The following is a 23,284-nucleotide window of genomic DNA, read 5'->3' as shown; positions in this document are numbered from 1 at the left end:
TGGCTAGTTAGGGAGGGACGGATATGCCTCTAAGGGCGAATTTTAATACCAAAACATCCCAACTCTCATTGATCCTTCAGATAAATACAGAATTAGTTCTAAGAGAGATACGAGGGGAGGGTGGAGGTAGAAATCGATATATAATCCCAACGACTGTATTCAAAACTTTTATTTGGGGGGTCATTATTTTCGAGGGGGGGGGGGCAACAAACTTTAAAAAATGTATCAAAATGTGAAAATGATATTTAATCCTTCCTGTTTTCTATGAATATTTCTGGTATGCGCTGTTATTACAAAAGTGAAGAGTAATATTTAACCCCAAAATGAGCAGAACTTATTCCTTTTAGGGGGGGGGGGCTACCCCTTCCTCATCCCCACCTTCACATCATGGTCGCAGAAACTTCTAAGGATGCTCATTCGATTGAAAATTGAGAGTTCTAGTCCTTTTTTATGAGTCAAAACTGATTGGAAACCAACCAGCCGGGGGTGGGAGCATTTCCAGAGGGTATTTTCCGCGAGAAGATATTTTACAGGGAGGGGGGGGTAAGTGCCTAAACTCAAATTTCACAGAAGTTGAGTTGAATTGGTTTTGAAATAAGTAGGAGCTCAGTTGTACGAGGGCGGAATTACACAGAGGTTGAGTTGCATCAGGGTTGAGCTGAATGGGTTTGAGTTGCATGATTATTGATTTGAGTGAGGGTTGAGTCTCATTGGGGTTCAGTTGAATAACAGTTCAGTTATGGGGGGGTGAGTTGTATTTGTGTTCAGTTAAACTGGATTTGAGTTACACGAAGGTTCAGTTTTACGGGGTCCGGTTGAACAGGTTCAATTAAATGAGGATTCAGTTAAGCAGTGGTTGAGTTGCACGAAGGTTCATTTAAACGGAGGCTGAATTGCACGACGGTTCAGTTAAACGAGGGGTTTGGTTACGCGGGGGTTGAGGGGCATGAGAGTTCAGTTAAAGGGGGTTGAGTTGCACGGGGGTTCAATTGCACGAGAGTTCAGTTACATGGTTCAGTTGCATGAGGGTTAAGTTGCATGAGGGTTCAGTTGCACGGGGGTTCAGTTACACGGGGTTTCAGTTTCACAAGGGTTCAGTTACACCTGGATTCAGATGCAGAAGAGATTAGTTACAGAGGTTCAGTTGCTTGGGGTTCAGCTACACGAGGGTTCAGTTACACGCCCACCGCAATTAACTAATGGTTTTGATATTGGCGCACGCCCAAAAAGCAGAGCAGTGACCTTAGGTAACAGCAAATTAAAGTCATAACATTAAAATATTTTTCTTTAATCGGTTCGTGCTCTGGATTTACTAACCTGTAGTATTTTGGTTTTTCAAGATGCAGTTCCAACTGTATATATTTAATTGCAAATAATATAATAATAAAAGTTTGTTTCTATCGTTCGTGTTTCTTAGATTTTCAAACTTTGAAACTTCTTGAATTTTAAACTTTTAAAGTATAAAGATTATACGTAACGTAAGATAATTACTTAGCACAGAAAATTACATACGTAGTGTAAAAGCAGCTATTCTTTACCACCAATCCTAGTGCATAGCCTCGCATCTTACGTGCGTTTGCTGGTCTTAGCTTTGCAATAACATAATAATAAGGTTAGCCGCCTTAACATCACGAAAGTATCATGTTAACTTATGAGTTGTTTTATGAAACCATTAATGCTAAGCCATTGAACCTACACAATTGTAGATTTCAATTATTCTCCAGACCTATTATCTCCAGCGCATTATGGATCATGCCTTTAAATTTTGTGCTACTATGCGCAACCCTTACACAAAGGAGAATTCCCCACGAGAGAACGTTTCCCCACGGAAAATCCAGATTAATATACTTCCTGAATTCCTAATTTACGCCCTTTTGACAACCCGTATGCACGTAAGGTCTTTTTTATTATTTAGTTGCGCACTCCCCTCAACATTCTCTGAAAGGCTCTCCTGAATACCCTTCGTCTTTTTGGAAAGTAAAGGTTAAACAAAGGTTAAAAGTTGAAAGTAGTCGAAAAAGGTCGAAAAAGCAAAGTAAACCCCGCTTCATCAATAACATGTACTTTATGTAAACAGTGACCAAACTGCCTAGTCTACGGCCCTTGCCCTGAGGGCTGTGAGGGGTTGACATCCCCTAAGGCATAATTTATAGACTTTTAAACAATGTTGAACAAAATAGCTGTCTCAAAATTTTGATTGGATGTTTATTTTGGAAAATAATGGGTGTTGGGGGGGGGGGCTGTTTGTCCTCATATTACTTTTGACTCTTAAAAAGGATACTATAACTTCCAATTTTCAGCCAAATGAGCCCTATCCAAAGTTTATACGACCACCCATTTCATAAAAACCTTATATGCCCCCAGGGCATAACTTACAACCCTTGCCTCAGGGCTTTGGTGGGTTGTGTCAACCCCGGAGGCTTTTTTGTATGTTCTTTTGACTATTTTTAACAAAGCGACTATCTCACAATTTCGATCAGATGCGAATCGGGAAAAGAGGACGTCCATCACTCTTGACTCTTAAAAAGAAACTAGAACTTTTAATTTCCAATTAAATGTGCGCCTTCTAAAGTTTATACGACCACTCCATTCCATAGAAACCTTATATATCCCCGGGTTACAACCCTTGCCCCCAGGTTCTAAGGTTTTTTGTTTTGTTTTTTCAAACCGAATGCCATGTTATATGATCTTCAGACTGTTTTGAACAAAATTGCTATCTCAGAATTTCTATCGAACACATTTGGGAAAAAAAAGACATTGGGGGGGGGGGGGGTAGTTGCTCTACGACACTTTTGACTCTTAAAAGGGGTACTAGGACTTCTGACTTCCAATTGAACGAGCCCCCTCTGAAGGTAATACGACCCCCTAAAAACTATGAATGTTGACAATCGACAACTAGTATAACTTAATGCCCTTGCTCTGAGGACTTTGAAGGAGGGATTGTCATCCTCGAAGACATAATTACTGGACTTTTCAAATAGGCTGAGCAAAATGGCTATCTCAAAATTTTGATTGGATGTGTTTAGGAAAATGATAGGGATGGGGGGATGCTTGCCCTCTAATCACTTTTGACTCTTAAAAGGAGCACTAGAATTTTCAATTTCCAATCGAATGAGCTCCTTTCGAAGTTTCTATAACAGCTCCTTCTATATGAAGTGCCCTGGTCTGAAAAATAAATAAATAACACATTGTGCCCACATCGCTCTTTACTTAGGCACTGCTATTACACTGCTTATGATCTGCTTTTTTTAATTGTTTCTTTTAGTCTTACTGATTTTGACTCGCGGTATACCGCTCCTATACCGCGCTAGTGTTTTATTTTTTTGTATCATTTGATATGAAACGCGATTTCGTCTTTTTTGGCTTGTGACAGTCGTTTCTCAATGAAGTATTATCCCGTCGGAATCCGACCGACTTGTTCCGACCGACTTGTCGGAATTGAAAAAAGCACTGACTCTTCACTCCTGAGGGTCTAGGCTATATGAGTCTAAGAAAAGAGATATGTATATAATTTTCAGTATTTGAATCAGTTATTTAGTCGAGAATTCTTTGTTTCGGTACTTTTTCGTTTCGTTTTTAAAATTTTATTTCCTTACACATTTCATTGCATTGCATCTCGTAAATGTAATTACTTTCCGCCCGCTGTTAAGTTATTCAACACCGTTCTCATTGTTGCAGATGACTCCAGGTATCAAATAATTGGTTTGTGACCCATTTTTATCTTGAAGCCCAACGCAAATTTGACATGGGAGGAGTCCAAGGAAGACTGCAAGATTGTGAAAGTGAGTCTATCTGTGCCTATTTTTTTCATATTGAATCTTATGCACAAGCCACACTTTAGTCAAACTTATTGATAAAAGCAGAATTACCTTTGAGCACAGCAAGAATAATGTATCCCGTGTGTAACATAGTGAGTTTAGTCATGCCCAATTTTCAAGCGTAAATTGTATGATTTACCAAGGAGAATGGTGGTATACGGAACAGAAGCTTTGAACCAGGCATATAAATAGCAGGGGCCTTGTCCCTCCCCTTCCCCCTCTCCCCGAGCTGTTGAATTTGAATTTGTAAGAACCTTCTCGTTTAAATAATCAAATAAATTATTTTATTACTGCCTTTGTACGTCCTCGCTTGGTATAGCAGTTCTCTTATCTGTATACCAAGCCTGAAAAAAGATGGAAAGTCAAAATAGTTGTGTTCGAACATTATAATCAACATGTAAGTTCAGCTAGTGTCAAAACCCCTCATAATTTTTGCTCTTAATTTCCAGACGTAACGTCAAATTCACAGATTTCTTATAGAAATAAACAAGGTAGCTATGGTCGCTGTAGAGACAGGTTTGCGCGTATAGGGACTTCAATAAATCCCATACAAAATATAAACCTTGCCACCTTATTGCTCACCAGATATAACCCACTCAGCAGATATAGCGAGGTCGATTCTGTCGAGATTTGACCGCTTTCTTAGGAAAATCGAGACGCAATGGTCGACGAAAAATAGGAGTCAGATGATATCTTGTTTCTCAGGGGAGGTCATCTACCCCTCTCTAGTGGCGAAAATGGCTCATACGCCTCGCCCCGTAACAATGGTCTTCAACCATAAACGGTCTTGACGTGTCTAATATCTTGATATCAGCAGAAATTGGGATTCTCAATTAAAAATACATAATCTCGATTTGAAAAATCAGAACCCAGACTTTTTAAAAGTTTCTTTATCATGGTCATTTATTTATTCATTCAATTCTAAAAAAAACGTGGATTTCTAAAGTGATTCATTGGATCTTTAAAAACCTTTCTTGAATGAAAATATTTCTTTCTACTAGAAATAGTTGCCTTTCCTTAAAACTTGACCGTTTAACTACAAACCCACAATGTATTTGATTCTGTCAGGTTTTAATAATCCTGTTCACAAGTTTCTTTAGCTATGTTACTGTGAATGTCTGAAATTTGGTTGATGTCGATATTCACCGGTGAACGTCCGAAATTACTTTTTTCTGCGAGAGTGCTTATCTCTTATACCCACCACACTCAAGTTCTTGGACTGATAGAACCGGTTTTTTTCTGGAGTTTATTTCAGCTTAGCGTCAGAGAGTGTATATAGACTAAATTGTAGATACATTTTCATTAAATATTCTAGTTGGCAGGTTGGTTTGGTTTGATTAGGTTAGAAATCATTTAATATAATGCGTTCTGGGGGCCTGATTTCCATAATTCTTTGGGTACTTCTGTATTATAGCCACCACACTGATCTTGTATCGCGAACATGAGACAATAACCGATTTTCATGGTCTTTATACCAGATAATAATAGCTTCGGCTGAGTGGGAAACTATATTGTAGCTATATTATAATTAAATATTTAGTTGGTGTTTTGGTTAGATTAGGTTAGTTTAGGTTACGTATTTAATATAATACGGTTTGGGCGGCCTCCCTTCCATAATTCTAAACTGTAGTTTTCATAACTTTGTTGATAAAGTATTAAATTTTCATCATATTTTATTTTATTTCATTAGCATTAACTAAACTTCACTTCTCGACAGAACTTGAGTGTGGTGGCTATAAGACACAAGTACCATTTTCTGTTGTAGTTTCCGCAATTGTGTTACTAAAGTATTTTATTTTCATCACACTTACGTATATTTCATTAGGTTTAACCTAACTTCACTTCTAAGTGGGATGGTATAAGAGATAAGTACCGTTCTTAGATTCAATTAGCTTTGCGAATCAGCTTTTTCAGTCTTATGCAAGCCTTGATCATAAAAGTTAAGTTAGTTTAAATTAGGCTATAAATCTCAGAAATGGGTTAAAAACCTAACCTAGCCCAACTTAACCTTACCTGTCACTATCAAACCTTGCATAAAACGGAAAATTGGCAACGCTGACCAAATCTAAGGAGAATAAAAAGTATTTCGGACATTCACGGTAACAGCTCTACATAAATTTCAAGCCATCATCCCATTGGCCGAAATAAGGATGCTTAAGAAAGAGTAAGTAAATTATGACTAGTCGAGACTCATTTTGTCAGCAATTCTGCATACAGATGTCTAAATAAGCACGCATGTGAATTGAGTGGCGTTACGTTTATTTTTGTAACTTGGATTTACAGAATATCCTCTTAACTGGGCCGTACGAAGAATTATTTTTCAAGGAGTTGGGGAAACAAAGAACAAAAATTTATAATTTAATTGCCCAGATATCGTGAAATTTAGTTTTTGTGAGTTTTTATCATTTTGTGACAACAGTAGTCTATATCCTATACTCACTCAATGGGTTGGTTGGAGAATGAGGCTTTTCTCACCAAAATTGTTTTCCCATCCTAATGTGTAAATATATAGTCAAAATTATAGAAGTCTAATGCATTCTGTGACGGGTCGTATGTCTTTGTAAGTATGAAATCGGTTTTCTTTGATGTTACTTTCAGCTAAATATACGTAATGCTTGAGAACGTTCTGTTTTAAGCAGATTAAATAAAAAAAAAACAAGTTTTTTAAACTGAAAGTAAGGAGCGACATTAAAACTTAAAACGAACAAAAATTATTCTGTATATGAAAGAGGCTGTTCCGTCCTCAACACCTCTCTCTTTACACTAAAGTTTTTTATTGTTTAAAAAAATAGAGTTGTGAAAAGAGTCAAACTTTAGCGTAAGGAGCGAGGCGTTGAGGAGGGGAAAGCCCCTTTCATGTACAGAATAATTTCTGTTCGTTTTAAGATTAATGTCGCTCCTTAATTTCAGTTTAAAAAAACTTGTTTTTTCATTTAATTTCTGAAAGTTTTTGAAATTAAAGCAGGTTTTCACTTTGACTCACCGTACATGAATAATTACAACGAAATTTGCCTATTAATTGTACTTTGTTTGGTTAAATGGCTTTCTCGAAAATAGTTTAATTTTATTTACAAAGTTTTTATTAGTAATAAATATACTTAATTTACGAATTAACTTACGTAACGAACTTCTATATTCATATATATTTAATACATATATTAGGGGATTCGCCCCCCTGGTCAATACCTTGCTCTTTACGCTAAAGTTCGAATTTTATTCCAATTCTTTAAAATTACCCTTAATCACAACGGCCGTTAATTAGAATAAATAGCTCTTACGAAATCATCAAAAAACTTTAGTGTACAGAGCGAGGTATTAACTAGGGGGCGAACTCAATCATATACGTAATAATTTCTGTTCGTTTTAATTTTTAACATTGCTCCTTACTTTCAGTTGAAAAACTTGTTTTTTTTATATTTCTGATCGTTTTTTTAATAATGCTGGGAAATCCGGCACCCCCTTCATATTAATGTCCCTTCCCCCATGAAAACTTCCTCCTTGGAAAGATCCTTCCACATAACCTCTGACCCCCCCCCCCCCCCCCCAACACTACCAGAAAAAAATCCCCCTGAAAACGTCTGTATACTTCTCAATAACCAATACCATACGTAAACATTGGGCAAAGTTCATAAATTGCAGCCCTTCCCCCGGGGACTGTGGGGGATTCAGTCATCCTCAAAGACATAGTTATTATGTTTTTCGATCATGCTGAACAAAATGGTTATCTAAAAATTTGATCGGGTGACTTTGGGAAAAAAATGAGCGTGGGAGAGGGCCTAGTTGCACTCTAATTATGTGGGTCACTTAAAAAGGGCACTAGAACTTTTAATTTCTGTTTGAATTAGCCCTCCCGCGATATCCTAGGGCCACTGAGTCAATACGATCACCCCTGGGAAAAAGAAACAAATAATAACAAAAAAACAAATAAAAACGCATCCGTGATCTTTCTTCTGGCAAAATATACAAAATTCCACATTTTTGCAGATAGGAGCTTGAAAACTCTAGAATATGGTTCTCTGATACGCTGAATCTGATGGTGTGATTTTGATTAAGGTTTAATGACTTTTAGAGGATGTTTCCCCTTTTTTCAAAAATCAGGCAAATTTTCTCAGGCGCGTAATCTTTGATGGGTAGGACTAAACTTGATGAAACTTATATATTTGAAATCTGCCTAAAAATCTGATTCTTTATGATGTATCTATTGGTATCAAAATTCCGTTTTTTAGAGTTTCGGTTACTATTGAGCCGGGTCGCTCCTTACTTACAGTTCGTTGCTACGAACTGTTTGACAAGTACCGAAACAAAACAAAAAAATATAAAGGAAATAAAGAAAGAAAGAAAAGGCAAATAATCAAAGTTTATACGATTTTTCATAATTTCGTATTCTAACTGGTAACACTATCGATATTAACGGTTGTAATATAGGATTCATAAAATAATCTTTCAATACCCCTTAATTTCAAAACAGCAAATTTTTTTGACGTGAGCTCGCTATAAGAGTGGGGTCGCTAATCACTGACTCAAAACGAATGAAAACTCCCAAGTTAAACTGTGTAAGAACGAATTGTTCGAATCTTTGAATTATCAGCTAGACTATTTGTTGCTCAAAACCCTCCCTCTATTTGTATTCCCGATTGACAATGGATGGGGAAAAGCATAATTTGGTACTTGCATATTATACAAGAAACACACTCGAGAAATTTTTCACCGTGTTAATACCAGACAATTAGCTTCGGCTGTGAAAACTACAAGAAATATGGAAGGGGGTTACCCAGAATGCATTATATTAAATATGCAACCTGAACTAACCTAATCTAACCTAACCAAAATACCAACATAATATTTAATTAAAATATAGCTACAATGCATTTTTCCACCGAGCCGAAGCTAATTGTTTGGTATTAACACCGTGAAAAACGGGTAATGTCTAATGTTCGCGATACGAGTTCTCGAGTATGTTTCTCGTATAATGCAAAAGTACCCACAATTTCTGTAACCTTGAAAAGGAATAAAGGTCGTTATTTCATACGAAGAAGTTCCACATTAACCTTGGGAAATTCACTTGCTGATCCTAAATCTTAGAAAAACAGAGTCAATAGGGCTCTCAAGTTTTGATTTATTTTACATTCACATTATTTTTTATTATTTACATAGTTATTTATTTGTTTTGATGTTTCTTTTGAGAAGTTGCGTTTAAGATTTAGGATAGACCTTCCATATTTAAAGTGAGTATGGTCATATTCTCATTGCAAGTTGAATTTTTAGTTTCTTTTGACCGAAATTCTGACCTTCTCCTAATATCACATGCACTAGAGTTTCGTAAGGTTGCATATTTTGACTTATTATTTTTCTTGCTTTCTCTGGCTCAATGAATTCTATGTAGTAGAGTTCCTTAAGGGCTTATGCTCTGACTTACTATTTGTCTTATTGACCTATTTGACTTATTGACCTTGACCTATTTGTGGATTCGCTGGAATCCATAAAATGTCATAAATTGTGTTTTCAGGTGCTAGGTTTGAAGAGTGTTTTGAGCAGGTTCGACAAAAATCGTTTTCAGGTTCTCCGTGTTCAACCCAGCAAAACTTGAAAGCGTTTTCATCTTAGGCCTAGCACCCACGGGACAACTGTTTCAAGACAACGATTGGAAACTAGTCTCATCTGCAACTAGACTACGACCAATTTACAACCAAAATGAAACGTGTCTCCGCCCACGGACCCGAATGGTTGTGAATCAGTTGTGTTTACCTAATTGAGCATTGCAGTGTGCAGTGTGGCAATGTTGATTTCTGACGAGGAAGACTTCGTAGGGTTCAGGGGGAGTATTGGGTCCATCCCTACTTGGAAAAAATGCAGTCTCGTCTGTTCTTAACAGCGAAAGAACTGTCTCAAACAGATAGAAAATTTATCGCATTTTACAGAACGTGGCATTCTACAGAATGTCACATTTTACAAAAAGTTTATAGTTGTACACCACTTAATGCTTCTCCACTTCTCCTACGAATTTCACGTTTACTTTCTGGTCTGACATCTTGAGAGCCAAAATAATTAGACATTATCAACACGGTAGCTCCCGAAAATGTGTGGGACAACACTCTGCAACGCAACTATGACCACCGCTGGAGGCTCATTTGAAACTGGTTTTAGACTGATTGGAAAGCAGCCTCATCTGAATTGCCTCGTGGGTGGGCTCCCACTCTACTTCAAGGCCATGGTCACAAAACAGTTGCGTGCACAATCGGTTGGCAATTCTAGTCTCAAAACAGTTGTCCCGTGGGCACTGGGCCTTACAGGTTCCAAGCGCGTTGGACACGGGTTCTTCAAAATCGTAATGCACCAGACTAGCATGGTTGAACAAGGATTCTGAAGAAACATTCGCCATGTTGAACACGGCACTCAAAACGATAATCTGCAAAACCTGTGTAGAACTCCGTGTTGGACGTGGTTGGCCTGAAAACAAGGCTATAGATCAGTAGGCGTTTCTTTAATACAAGAGGTTCAAGGGGTTTCAAGAGGTTCATTTTGACTGATTACTTGTGTCGCATTCTCTGATACAATAGAAACGCTAAAACTTTATGGAATTGTGAGCAACCCTTCACGTTCTTGGTAACCAGAACTCAGAACCACTGCTGATACTTCAAGATAGTTGTGTTTGATAAAATTTTGGGCCCTGTCTTGTTATTTGTCTTGCACTCGGTGATCCAATAGAATCGTCAAAATTGTATTGGATTGCGAGCAAACCCTTTATGTTCTTGGTTACCAGAATTCAGAACCACTGCTGATACTTCAATATATTTTGGGTTTGATAAAGTTGTGTACCATGTCTTGTTATATGTCTTGCATTCGGCGATGACCCTTCACGTTCTTGGTCATAATAAGTCAAACAACTGCTGATACTTCCTTGCCATGGAGTTGCACAAAAATTTGTGATTTGACTTATTGTTCGTCTTGTCTTCGATGGTTCGATGGAACCGTGAATTGCATTTCTCTTCGCGCTTCGCAAACCTTCTGTGCGCAAGAGTACAGAGCCTACCCCAGTACTTTCCAACTAGGAGTTCTTGTAACCAAAGAATCTCGCAGATGGTCACAAGAGGATCTGCCAGAAAGTATTAGCTATGACAATTTTTGACGAAACCTCATGAACTACGGCGAAACATATGTCAAAGTTGTTTGATATATTGTACATGGGTTCCTTGACACGGGTAAGTTGTTTTAAGGTAAGTTTTGTCTGTAAGTCGGAAAAGTTAAGAATTACCAGCCTGACCAGCTTATCTTGGCTCAACTATTGGCAAGTACAAAAGAATACGGAAGAGGTGATTGAACTTATGTGGAAACGTCGGGAATATTTGATATTTCAAGCTGAGCATCATTTCTAAAAGATAAGCGCTTTAAGTGCTGTCCAGTTCCATTATTCAGTAGCCTAGCTAGGGTCAAGGGGTTTAATGGTTCACTGGGTGCAGTGTTGAGGTGTAACGCTTCACTGTTGAGGTGTTACTTAAATACACAAGTTTGTTTAAGAAGTGCATTAATTTTTAATACAAATATTTGCAAAAATATTAAAGGAAGTATCCAACTGCCCTTGGTCTTTTTTTTTAACTTTTTTCCTGTAGTTTTTTCTTAATATTGGTATTATTTTTTTTAGCTTTCTTTAATTTGCTAAAAGTTTGTCTTGGCACCAATTCAAGAAAAATGTAGGGGGAGAGAAGATTTTATTTTTGAATGTAGCTACACAAAAAAATATATTTCCAAGTTTAGTAGGAGGGGGGGGGGTGTTTTCTCGAAAATACCAAAAAAAAAAATTTTACTGGGGTGAGCAAGTCAAGTTTTTGAAAACTACCATGGGAAATTCGTATATTTTTGAATTCCTATATATTTGCGTTAAGGTTTCCACTTTGGAATATTTGGCGTTCGCAACAAATAGTCACGAGGCGTCTTTGATTTAATAAAAAGCCTCTCCAAACACATTCGATGGCCTACTCTCTTGGATTTTTTTTTTTTTTTTTTTTTTTTACCAGATCCCACAAAGAAAGTGGAACGTAAAAATCTAATCTAGTTTGAACCATCCAATCGAATGAGGAGCAGGAGGGCCATGGCTCCCCATCGAAATAGGAAACTAAATAATAATTATGAGGAAACCAAAGGAAAGAGAGAAGAGCAGGAAAAAACCATGGAAACAAAATGTATATTGGACCATTGTTGGCTTCCTGCCAAACTGCATAAGATTACCCTTTAACCTTTGGCATAAAAATGCAGTTTATTTACGCCACTTTAACACCAGGGGCGTAATTTGCTGTGGGATAGGGGGCGCAACTGCCGTCTCTAGACCCGGGTTCCCCCCATACCTCAATTTGCTTCCCCCACCCCAGCTGAAAGATAACCGTGCATAATTCAAGAATCGAGAGAAACAGGTCAGTTTTCTTTAGTATATCTTAGCCTTTATGGTAATATACGAATAATTTTTCAGTTTTAACTGTCATTTTTACTGAATTTTGGCAAATTGGCTCCGATTTCGCCCCCCCAAGTTTTGGCGAAATTACACCACTGTTTAATACTTGAAAATCTTCTAATACTCCTCTCCCTTCAGAAGATGTTTCAGTATTCATCTATGCTTATACTTTTTTTTAATTTATAAAGGCACAAATAATGGGTCAATCTTTAAAAAGGGACAATCTTTATTAATTTATAAAGGCACAAATAATGGACAAATTTATTAGATAAATAAGACAAATCCATTAACAAGAAACAAATGCTGATATCCCTTTCAACAATCATCAGGGATCAATCCTTAAAATCAATTATATGTTCAAAACTTCACTTGTAAATAAATAAAAAAACATTCACAAAAATCTTTTTTCTTATGAAGGTGAAATGTTTCTTCAATTTATATGTATTGCGTTTTTTTTTTCACAGGGATAATTTTCGCGATACGAAAAAAAGTTTTAATAATTTTGGCGAACAAAAACAGTTTTTTACCATATCACTGGTTGGTTTTAGACTGCCTGTATTGTTTTTAAGTGTCGAATTTTTTAGTATGGACACAATATATAAAGGTATATCAAACAGTTCGTGATGGTAACGAACTGTAAGTAAGGAGCGACCCGGCTCAATAGTAACCGAAACTCTTGATACCATTAGATACATCAAAAGAATCTGATTTTTATGCTGATTTCAAATATACAAGTTTCATCAAGTTTAGTCTTACCAATAACTCGTAACTTACCAAAAGTTACGAGTTAAAGTTTGCCTTATTTTCGAAAAAAGGGGTAAACACCTCCTAAAAGTCTTAGAATCCTAGTGAAAATCACACCATCAGATTCAGCGTATCAGAGAACTCTACTGTAGAGGTTGCAAGCTCCTATCTACAAAAATGTGGAATTTTGTATTTTTTGCAAGAAAAAAGATCACGGAGTGATCGTATCTATTCAGTGGTCCTAGAATATCACGAGATGGCTCATTCTAACGAAGATCAATAGTTCTAGTGCCCTTTTAAGTGACCAACAAAATTGGAGGTCAACTAGGCCTCCTCCTTGCTCATTTTTCCCAAAGTCACCCGATCAAAATTTTGAGATAGCCAAAATTTCTTTGAGGATGACTTAATCCCCCAGAGTCCCCGGGGGAAGGGCTGCAAGTTATGCACTTTGCCCATTGTTTACATATAACATTGGTTAATAAGAAGTATACAGACGTTTTCAGGGGGGATATTTTATGAGGGGGAGGGGGTTACGTGGATGGATCTTTCCATGGAGGAATTTTTCGGAGGGGAAGAGAATTTTCTATGAAGAGGGCGCCGGATTTCCCAGCATAATTTAAAAAACGATCAGAAATTAAATAAAACAAGTTTTTTTTTCAACTGAAAGTAAGGAGCAACGTTAAAACTTAAAACGAATAGAAATTATTACGTATATGAGGGGGTTCACCCCCTCGTCAATACTTCGCTTTTTACGCTAAATTTTTTTAGTACTTTCAAAAGAGCTATTTATTCTGATTAAACGCCCTTTGTAATTCACGGGTAATTCTTAAAGAATTGGAACAAAATTCGAACTTTAGCATAAAGAGCGAGGTATATATTAGGGGGCGAACCCCCTCATATACGTAATAATTTCTGTTAGTTTTAAGTATTAACGTTGCTCTTTACTTTCAGTTGAAAAAACCTGTTTTTTATTTAATTTATAGAAGGCGAGTTTTGAAAATATTTGGCCACCAAACTAGAATGCCATAAAATAAAAAATCAATCTGACCTAGTATCAATGCCTACAAATTTTGAGCTAATTATGCCCTTTTACTAACCACATGTATGTTAGCCACAGTATATGAAATGCCTTTTCAACCAACAAAATATAAAAAAAATTGACCACCATATCTGAATTTCACTGCCACAACTTGCTGCAACTAGTCAGTCTTTTATTAGTGTTCACATGCATTGAGCTAATCATTCACATAGATTGGCCATACATATATTGACCATATACATGCAACAATGTTTTAACCAGACAAAAATTTCGAAATATTTGGCCACCGAGTTAGAATTTTACTGCCACAAATGATTAAAATCAGCCGAATCTACCATCCGTGCTCAGATACCTTGAGCTAATTATTCCGTTATCAATATTTAAAATTATGTGTGCGTGCTTTTTTCAAGTTTTATGTGTATGATTAATTTTGAGCTTCTTAAGCTTATCCAACTGATGATATCATCATAGAAATGAAAGAGATCCAGTTTTATCAGTGGCAAATCCAGTTTTATCATGAAGACGCGTGTAGAATATTCTACATAGGCGGTGAACCTTCTATCCTGAAAAAGTGGCAAATAAGATATGTTGTTTTCTGCCACCGAACCTCCCCTTCCCCCCTCCCTGTACAATCTTATCAGTCTCTCTGGGATACCTGAGATATGTGCATGATTTGTGCCTAATTTCTGGTTTTGGGGATTTTTTAGGTGGATGATTGTTTTTGTTTTGTTTTTTTAATTATTTTCTTCTCCTCTATCGAGTCTCATAAAGTTGGGAATGTATTATTTTGAATTTTTTATGTATTTGTTTAATTCTTGTTTATCTCCTGTTTTTTCTCCTGGCCATATCAAACAGTTCGTGGTAACGAACTGTAAGTAAGGAGCGACCCGGCTCAATGGTAACCGAAACTCCAAAAAACGGAATTTTGATAGCAATAGATACATCAAAAGAATCAGATTTTAATTCTGATTTCAAATATATAAGTTTGGCTGAGATATAAGCGCCTGAGAAAATTTGGCTGATTTTCGAAAAAAGGGGAAAGACCCCCTAAAAGTTATAGAACCTTAATGAAAATCACACCATCATATTCAGCGTATCAGAGAACCCAACTGTTGAGGTTTCAAGCTCCTATCTACAAAAATGTGGAATTTTCCATTTTTTGCCAGAAGAAAGATCACGGTAGGTTTTCACATGTTCACATCAGGTTTTTTTGTTTTTTTGTTTTTTTGTTGTTTTTTTTTCTTTTTCCCAGGGGTGATCGTATCGACCCAGTGGTCCTATAATATAGTGGGAGGGCTCATTGGAACGGAAATTAAAAGTTCTAGTGCCCTTTTAAAGAGACCAAAAAAAAATGGAGGGCAACTAGGCCCCCTCCCACGCTCATTTTTCTCAAAGTCATCCGATCAAAATTTTGAGATAGCCATTTGTTCAACATGGTCGAAAATATTATAACTATGTCTTTTAGGATGACTTAATCCCTCAAAGCCCCCAGGGGGAGGGCTGAAAATTATGAACTTTACCCAATGTTAACATGTAGTATTGGTTATTGGGACTCGGTTCAATGGTAACCGAAACTCAAGAAAACAGTATTTTGATACAAATAGATACATCAAAAGAATCGAATTTTAACGCTGATTTCAAATATATAATTTTCATCAAGTTTAATCTTACCCATCAAAAGTTACGCGCCTGAGAAAATTTGGCTGATTTTCGAAAAAAGGGGGAAAGACCCCCTAAAAGTTATAGAACCTCAATTAAAATCACACCATCATATTCTGCGTATCAGAAAACCCTACTGTAGAGGTTTCAAGCTCCTATCTACAAAAAAGTGGAATTTTACATTTTTTGCCAGAAGAAAGATCACGGATGCGTGTTAATTTGTTTTTTTTCCCCAGGGGTGTTCGTATCGACCCATTAGTCCTATAGTATTGTGGGAGGACTCATTCAAACGGAAATTTAAAAGTGCTAGTGCCCTTTTTAAGTGACCAAAAAAATGGAAGGCCACTAGGACCACTCCCACGCTCATTTTTTACCAAAATCACCGGATCAAAACTTTGAGATAACCATTTTGTTCAGCATGTTCGAAAATATTATAAGTATGTCTTTTAGGATGACTTAATCCCCCGAAGTTCCCGGTAGGAGGGCTGAAAGTTATGAACTTTACCCAATGTTAACATATAGTATTGGTTATTGGGAAGTATACAGTACAGACGTTTTCAGAGGAGATTTTTCCTGGTAGTGGGGGGGGGGGCGGGGGTTATGTGGGAGGATCTTTCCATGAAGGAAGTTTTCATGGGGGAAGGGACATTGCTGTGAAGGGGACGCCGAACTTCCCAGCATTATTTAAAAAAAGATCAGAAATTAAATATAAAAAAACAAGTTTTTCAACTGCAACAGCAGCAACATCAAAACTTTAAACGAACAGAAAATATTACATATATGATTGGGTTCACCCCTAGTCAATACCTCACTCTTTAAGCCAGAGATTTTTTAGTACTTTCATATGAGCTATTTATTCTAATTAACGGCCTTTGTGATTAAGCGGTCAGTTTTAAAGAATTGGAACAAAATTCGAACTTTCGCTTAAAGAGCAAGGTATTGACTAGGGGGCGAACCCGCTAATATACGTATTAAAAATATGAATATAGAAAAAAAAATATGAAAAAAAATATGAAAAAAAATAAATATGTATAAATATATATTTATTGAAAAATAATTTTTTCAATAAATATGAAAAAAAAAATATGAATATAGAATTTCGTTACGTAAATTAATTCGTAAGTTACGTATATTTATTACTAATAAAAACGTTCGTAAATAAAATGAAACAAGTTTCGAGAAAGACATTTAACCAAATAAAAGTAAATTAATATGAAAGTTTTGTTTTAATCATTCATGTACTGTGAACCAAGATCAAAACCTGTATTTATTCAAAAACTATCAAAAATTAAATAAAAAAAACAAGATTTTTTAACTGAAAGTAAGGAATGACATTAAAAATTAAAACGAACAGAAATTATTCCGTATATGAAAGGGGCTGTCCCCTCCTCAATGCCTTGCTCTTTACGCTAAAATTTGACTTTCTCACAACTCTATTTTTTTTAAACAATGAAAAACTTTAGCGTAAAGAGCAAGAAGTTGAGGAGGGGACAACTCCTTTCATATACGGAATAATTTCTGTTCGTTTTAAGTTTTAACGTCGTTCCTTACTTTCAGTTAAAAAACCTTGTTTTTTTTTATTTAATAGCCTTACAGGAGAGACTATATTGAAGTGTTTGTTGTTGTGAATTTATTGATGGAATGAATTGATTTATTGATAATCTTATTGACTGGTCATGATATTAAAATGAACACAAATCAAGAAATTTAAGCCATAACGAAAAGAAACTAAAATTAACAATCAAATCAAATATGAAGATAGCAGATACTGCTATGTATGAATAGATGAAATTCATTACGGGTAGACATTCAGAAGAACAATAAAGTCGAACTTTAAACGAACAGAAATTACCCCAAATAAAAGAAGGCTAATCACCCCCCCCCCTAAACCCTCTAAAGGCCAGAGCGTCATTTGCGCTTTCCTTAAAACGATATGTATTCCAAATAGTGGTTTCTATTTGTCAAAACGCAATAAACCAAAAAAAATCACAATTTTCTTTGAAAATTGAATTAAATTAACAAAATAAATAAAAATTCAAGAAAATAAAGGAATTATTAAACTAAGATTACAGGAAAGAAAAATGTTCTTAGAATAATTATATTTGTGACTTTCATTTTAATTTTACAATTTCAAGAGGACACTTGTTTTCGTCAATACCTTTTTTTACAATATTTTACTCAATCGTATAGTAATTTGATGCCTAAGTAAGCTTTTAGAATGAACATTTTTCAAAAAGTTGATTTTTAAAACAATCGGTTTACTTTGTTGAAGCAATATTTTGGATCAAAGAATTAATAAATGATTTAACAGTTGGTTTTCTATACATTTGAAAGGAATGTCTTTATAAAGAAGAATATGAAGATTTACTGCATATCATAGACAGCGCGCTAGCGCTGCCTAAGTAAAGAACGATGTGGGCACAATGTGTTTTTTTTTTTTCTCCACCCGGGCACTTCGTATCGAAGGAATTGTCGTAAAAACTTCGAAAAGGGCTCATTCGATTGGAAATTGGAGTGGCTAGTACCCTTTTTAATAGTCGAAAGTGATTGGAGGGTAACTAGCCCCCCCCCCACGCCCCTCATTCCCCCAAACACCTCCACTCAAAATTTTGAGATAGTCATTTTGTTCTGCGTAGTTGATTTCCATATAGAAAATATTTTTTGAGGAGGACACTCCCCCACAACCCTCGGGGCAAGGGTTTTAAATTATGCCCTGGGGGCATATAAGGTTTTTATAGAAGGCGTTGTCGTAGAAACTTCAAAAAAGGCTCATTCGATTGGAAATTCAAACGGCTATTGTCCACTTTAATAGTTGAAATTGATTAGAGGGCAACTAGCCCCCCCTCCACGGCCATCATTCCCCCAAACATATCCCATCAAAAATTTGAGATAGCGCTTTTGTTTAGCGTAGTTGATTTCCAGATAGAAAATATGTTTTTGAGAAGTACACAACCCTTGGGACAAGGGTTTTAAGTTATGCCCTGGGGGCATATAAGGTTTTTATAGAAGGTGTTCTCATAGAAACTACAAAAAAGGTTCATTCGATTTGAAATTCAAAGAGCTAGTGCCCTTTTTAATAGTCGAAAGCTATTGGAGGGCAACTAGCCCCCCCCCTACGCCCATCATTCCCCCAAACACATCCACTCAAAATTTTTAGTTAGCCATTTTGTTCAGCGTAGCTGATTTCCCGATAGAAAATATCTTTTTGAGGAGGACATTCCCCCACAACCCTCAGGGCAAGGGTTTTAAGTTATTCCCTGAGGGCATATAAGGTTTTTATAGAAGGTGTTGTCGTGGAAACTACAAAAGAGGCTCATTCGATTGGAAATTCAAACGGGTAGTGCCCGTTTTAATAGTCGAAAGTGATTGGAGGGCAACTAGCCCCCCCCCCCCCGCGCCCATCATTCCCCCAAACACATCAAATCAAAACTTTCAGATAGACATTTTGTTCATTTTGTGCATAGTTGATTTCCGGATAAAATACATGTTTCTGGTGAGAACAATCGCCTAAACCCCTTAGGGCAAGGTTTTTATGTTATGCCGGTGCGTCATATAAGGTTTTTATAGAACATGCTATTCTAGATACCTCAAGAAAGGTTTATTCAACGGGAAAGCCATAGGCTAGTGCCCTCTTTAATAGTTCAAAGTGATAGGATGGTAACTAGCCACCCCCCCCCCACTCCCATTATTCCCCCAAACACATCCAATCACAATTTTTAGATAGCCATTTTGTTCAGCGTAGTTGTTTTCCAGATAGAAAATATGTTTTTGAGGAGGACGCTCCCCCACAACCCTCGGGGCAAGGGTTTTAAGTTATGGCCTGGGGGCATATAAGGTTTTCATTGAAGGCGTTATCATAAAAACTTCAAAAAAGGCTCATTTGATTGGAAATTCAAAGGGCTAGTGCCCTTTTTAATAGTTGAAAAGGATTGGACGGTAACTAACCCCCCTCTCACGCCCACCTTTTCATAGGCAGAGCGCTAGCGCTGCCTAAATAAAGAACGATGTGGGCACAATGTGTTGTTTTTTTTTCTCCATACCCTGGCACTTCGTATCGAAGGAGTCGTCGTAGAAACTTCGAAAAGGGCTCACTCGACTGGAAATTGGAGTGGCTAGTGTCCTTTTTAATAGTCAAAAGTGATTGGAGGGCAACTAGCCCCCCCCCCCTACACCCATCATTCCCCCAAACACATCCAATCAAAATTGTAAGATAGCCATTTTGTTCAACGTAGTTGATTTCCAGATAGAAAATACGTTTTTGAGGAGGACATTCCCCCACAACCCTCAGGGCAAGGGTTTTAAGTTATGCCCTGGGGGCATTTAAAGTTTTCATACAAGGTGTTGTCGTAGAAACTTCAAAACAGGCTCATTCGATTGGAAATTCAAAGGGCTAGTACCCTTTTTAATAGTCGAAAGTGATTGGAGGGCAACTATCCCCCCTCTCACGCCCACCATTCCCCCAAATATATCCAATCAAAATTTTGAGATAGCCATTTTGTTCAGCGTAGTTGATTTCCAGATAGAAAATATGTTTTGAGGAGGATACTCCCCCACAACCCTCATGGCAAGGGTTATGCCCTGGGGGCATATAAGGTTTTTATAGGAGGCGTTGTCGTAGAAACTTCAAAAAATGATCATTTGATTGGAAATTCAACGGGCTAGTGCCCCTTTGAATAGTCGAAAGCGATTGGACGGCAACTAGCCCCCCCCCCCCCGCCCATCATACCCCCAAACACATCCAATCAAAATTTTGATATAGACATTTTGTTCAGCGTAGTTGATTTCCAGATAGAAAATATGTTTTTGAGGAGGACACTCACCCACAACCCTCAGGGCACGCGTCTTAAGTAATACCCTGGGGGCATATAAGGTTTTTTATAGAAGGCGTTGTCGTAGAAAATTCAAAACAGGCTCATTCGATTGGAAATTCAAAGGGCTAGTACCCTTTATAATAGTCGAAAGTGATTGGAGGGCAACTAGTCCCCCCCCTACGAGCATCATTCCCCCAAATACATCCAATCAAAATTTTGACATAGCCATTTTGTTCAGCGTAGTTGATTTCCAGATAGAAACATGTTTTTGAGGAGGACACTCCCCCACAACCCTTTGGGCAAGGGTTTTAAGTTATGCCCTGGGGGCATATAAAGGTTTTATAGAAGGCGTTGTCGTAGAAACTTCAAAACAGGCTCATTCGATTGGAAATTCAAAGGGCTAGTTCCATTCTTAATAGTCGAAAGTGATTGGAGGGGAACTTGCCCCTCCCCCACGCCCATCATTCTCCCAAATACATCCAATTAAAATTTTGAGATAGCCATTTTGTTCAGCGTAGTTGATTTCCTGATATAAAATACGTTTTTGAGGAGGGCACTCCGAAACAACCCCCAGGGCAAGGGTTTTAAGTTATATCCTGGGGTATATAAGGTTTTTATAGAAGGCGTTGTCATAGAAACTTCAAAAGGGGCTTATTTGAGTGGAAATTCAAAGGGCTACCAGGGACTTCGTATCGAAGAAGTTGTCGAAGAAACTTCGAAAAGGGATCATTCAATGGCTTGTGCCCTTTTTAATAGTCAAAAGTGATTGGAAGGCTTGACATTTTTATAGTGAAGATCGATGTGGGTATAATCTAATATTTTTTGTTGTTGTTGTTGTTTAGACCAGGGCACTTCGTATCGAAGGAGTTGTCGTGGGAACTTCGAAAGGGGCTCATTCGATTGAAAATAGAAAGGACTGAAGCCCTTTTTAATAGTCGAAAGTGATTGGAGGGCTACTAATCTCCCTTCCACTCCCACCCTCCCACCCTCCCATTTACCCATTATATTTAAAAACTAAATGTTGCCTCAAGATTAAATCAAAATGCACTGTATTATTGATAATTTCAAACAAGGCTTCTCAGCAGTATCCCAGAAACCACTGGGGGTGTTATGTTCAAAATTTTGGGGCTATATATGCTTTCAATATGGAACCAATTAAAAACAGCGAAGATGTATCAAATCAATCAAAGAAAGTAAATAGATTTTTTTTGCGAATGGTATCAAGTTTTCTATGTCAGGTAAACTAGAGGAGGTATGAAACTAAATTAAACAGTATTATTTGTGTCCAGATTTTTAAAAGGGTGCATGTTGTTAAAAATTACTGAAAATTTTTCTCCAGCATACAAATAGAACGCCAAACTATAAAGTCTTAAAAAACGAAAAGATTTAAAGTGTTATTTTCTTTTTCCCTGAAAAGACTATGTCTATATAAAACGAACAGAAATTAATTTAAAAAAACTTTCTACAAAATAAGTTTCTCAAAGAAAAGTAAAGAACTGCATTAAATAAAAAATGAGCAAAAATCAAATAATCTACCAAGCTCGAAACTACCACAAATCAGCATCGATAAATAAATGAAACCCAAAACAAACAGAAATGAAAATAAATAACCGAGTCAAACTCAAAACGAGTAGAAATTAACACAAGTTGGGCGCAAAACCCCTATGCCTTCCCAAGGCCAGGACAAAATTTGCACTTTACTGAAAAATTTTACTGAAATATAATTTTTTTTACTTTTATAACTTTAATAAATCAAATAATTTTAACATTTTGTTTACTAAATATGAGTATATGTATATTAAACTGGCAATGCACATTCATTTGTATTTTTTGCAGTAAAGTGTAAATTATGTCTGGCCTCGGGAAGGGATAGGGATATTGAGCCCAACTTGTTTTAATTTCTGCTCGTTTTGAGTTTGACTCGGTTATTTATTTTAATTTCTGTTCCTTTTGGGTTTCATTTATTTATCGATGCTGATTTGTGGTAGTTTCGAGCTTGGTAGATTATTTTATTTTTGCTCATTTTTGTTTAATGGAGTTCTTTACTTTTCTTTGAAAAACTTATTTTGTAAAATTTTTTTTTTAAATTAATCACACTAATAAACTAGATTGATTGCCTAATATATAATGTGTATTAATGAATAGACTTGAGGGAGGCCCTTTGTCTATGAGAACAGGCGTTTGCGTTCTGGTGTCGCTGATTGTTTGGTTTCAACGGGGGTCAATGATGTGACTCTGTAAGCTCGGCCAGAGTAGACCCATCTTTAAATGGGTACCTGGAGAAATCTGGGGAAGGCAAACAGGAAGGGTGTGCGAAAGCACAGGATGGCTGGCCCCAGCCCCCATTGCACTTCCCGGGTAAAGGGCCATGAAAGAAGATCAGCATCACCGATAGGTGAATCTGATCTTTACCTTTTTCTTATTAATTCCCGAAACTCTCATAAATTTTATTTTTCAGTGTTATAATGATAAGAAAGGAAGTGTTTGAAATACATTTTGTTTTCAGGAAAACATAAATGTCAAAACAATATTGGAAAACGTCATGACTTCAGGAAAACATGACGCCATGGTCTTTATAGCGTTTAAAGGAGGGTGGGAGTGCTAAAGCCTTACTCTTATTTGTGTTATTTTCTGTTCGCTTCAAGTTTGACTCAGTTTTGTATTGTAATTTCTTTCCATTTTGGGAAATTCGTTTATTGATAGGGATTTCTGTTTCTTTTAAGCTTGCATTGTTTTTTTAATTTAGTTCCACTCTTCTTTAGTTTTATGT

The 23,284-nt window shown here is 36.8% G+C and overlaps 1 protein-coding gene across 1 annotated transcript in view; it reads left to right on the top strand.

Moving 5' to 3' along the window:
* LOC148941157 (uncharacterized) overlaps positions 1 to 23,284 on the top strand; it is a 136,273-nt gene that overhangs the window by 12,568 nt on the left and 100,421 nt on the right. Inside the window, exon 2 of the mRNA XM_089104038.1 lies at positions 3,679 to 3,782. Within this exon, the coding sequence (XP_088960164.1) occupies positions 3,746 to 3,782 (37 nt within the window). The 5' untranslated portion in view covers positions 3,679 to 3,745. The remainder of the gene's footprint in view (positions 1 to 3,678; positions 3,783 to 23,284) is intronic.

Source organism: Artemia sp. Qi Xiang Cuo, chromosome 18 (genome assembly GCF_049724085.1).
Source record: "Artemia sp. Qi Xiang Cuo chromosome 18, ASM4972408v1, whole genome shotgun sequence".
Classification (NCBI taxonomy): domain Eukaryota; kingdom Metazoa; phylum Arthropoda; class Branchiopoda; order Anostraca; family Artemiidae; genus Artemia; species Artemia sp. Qi Xiang Cuo.
Note: the sequence above shows the minus strand (reverse complement) of the source record. Positions and strands in the feature narration are given on the sequence as shown.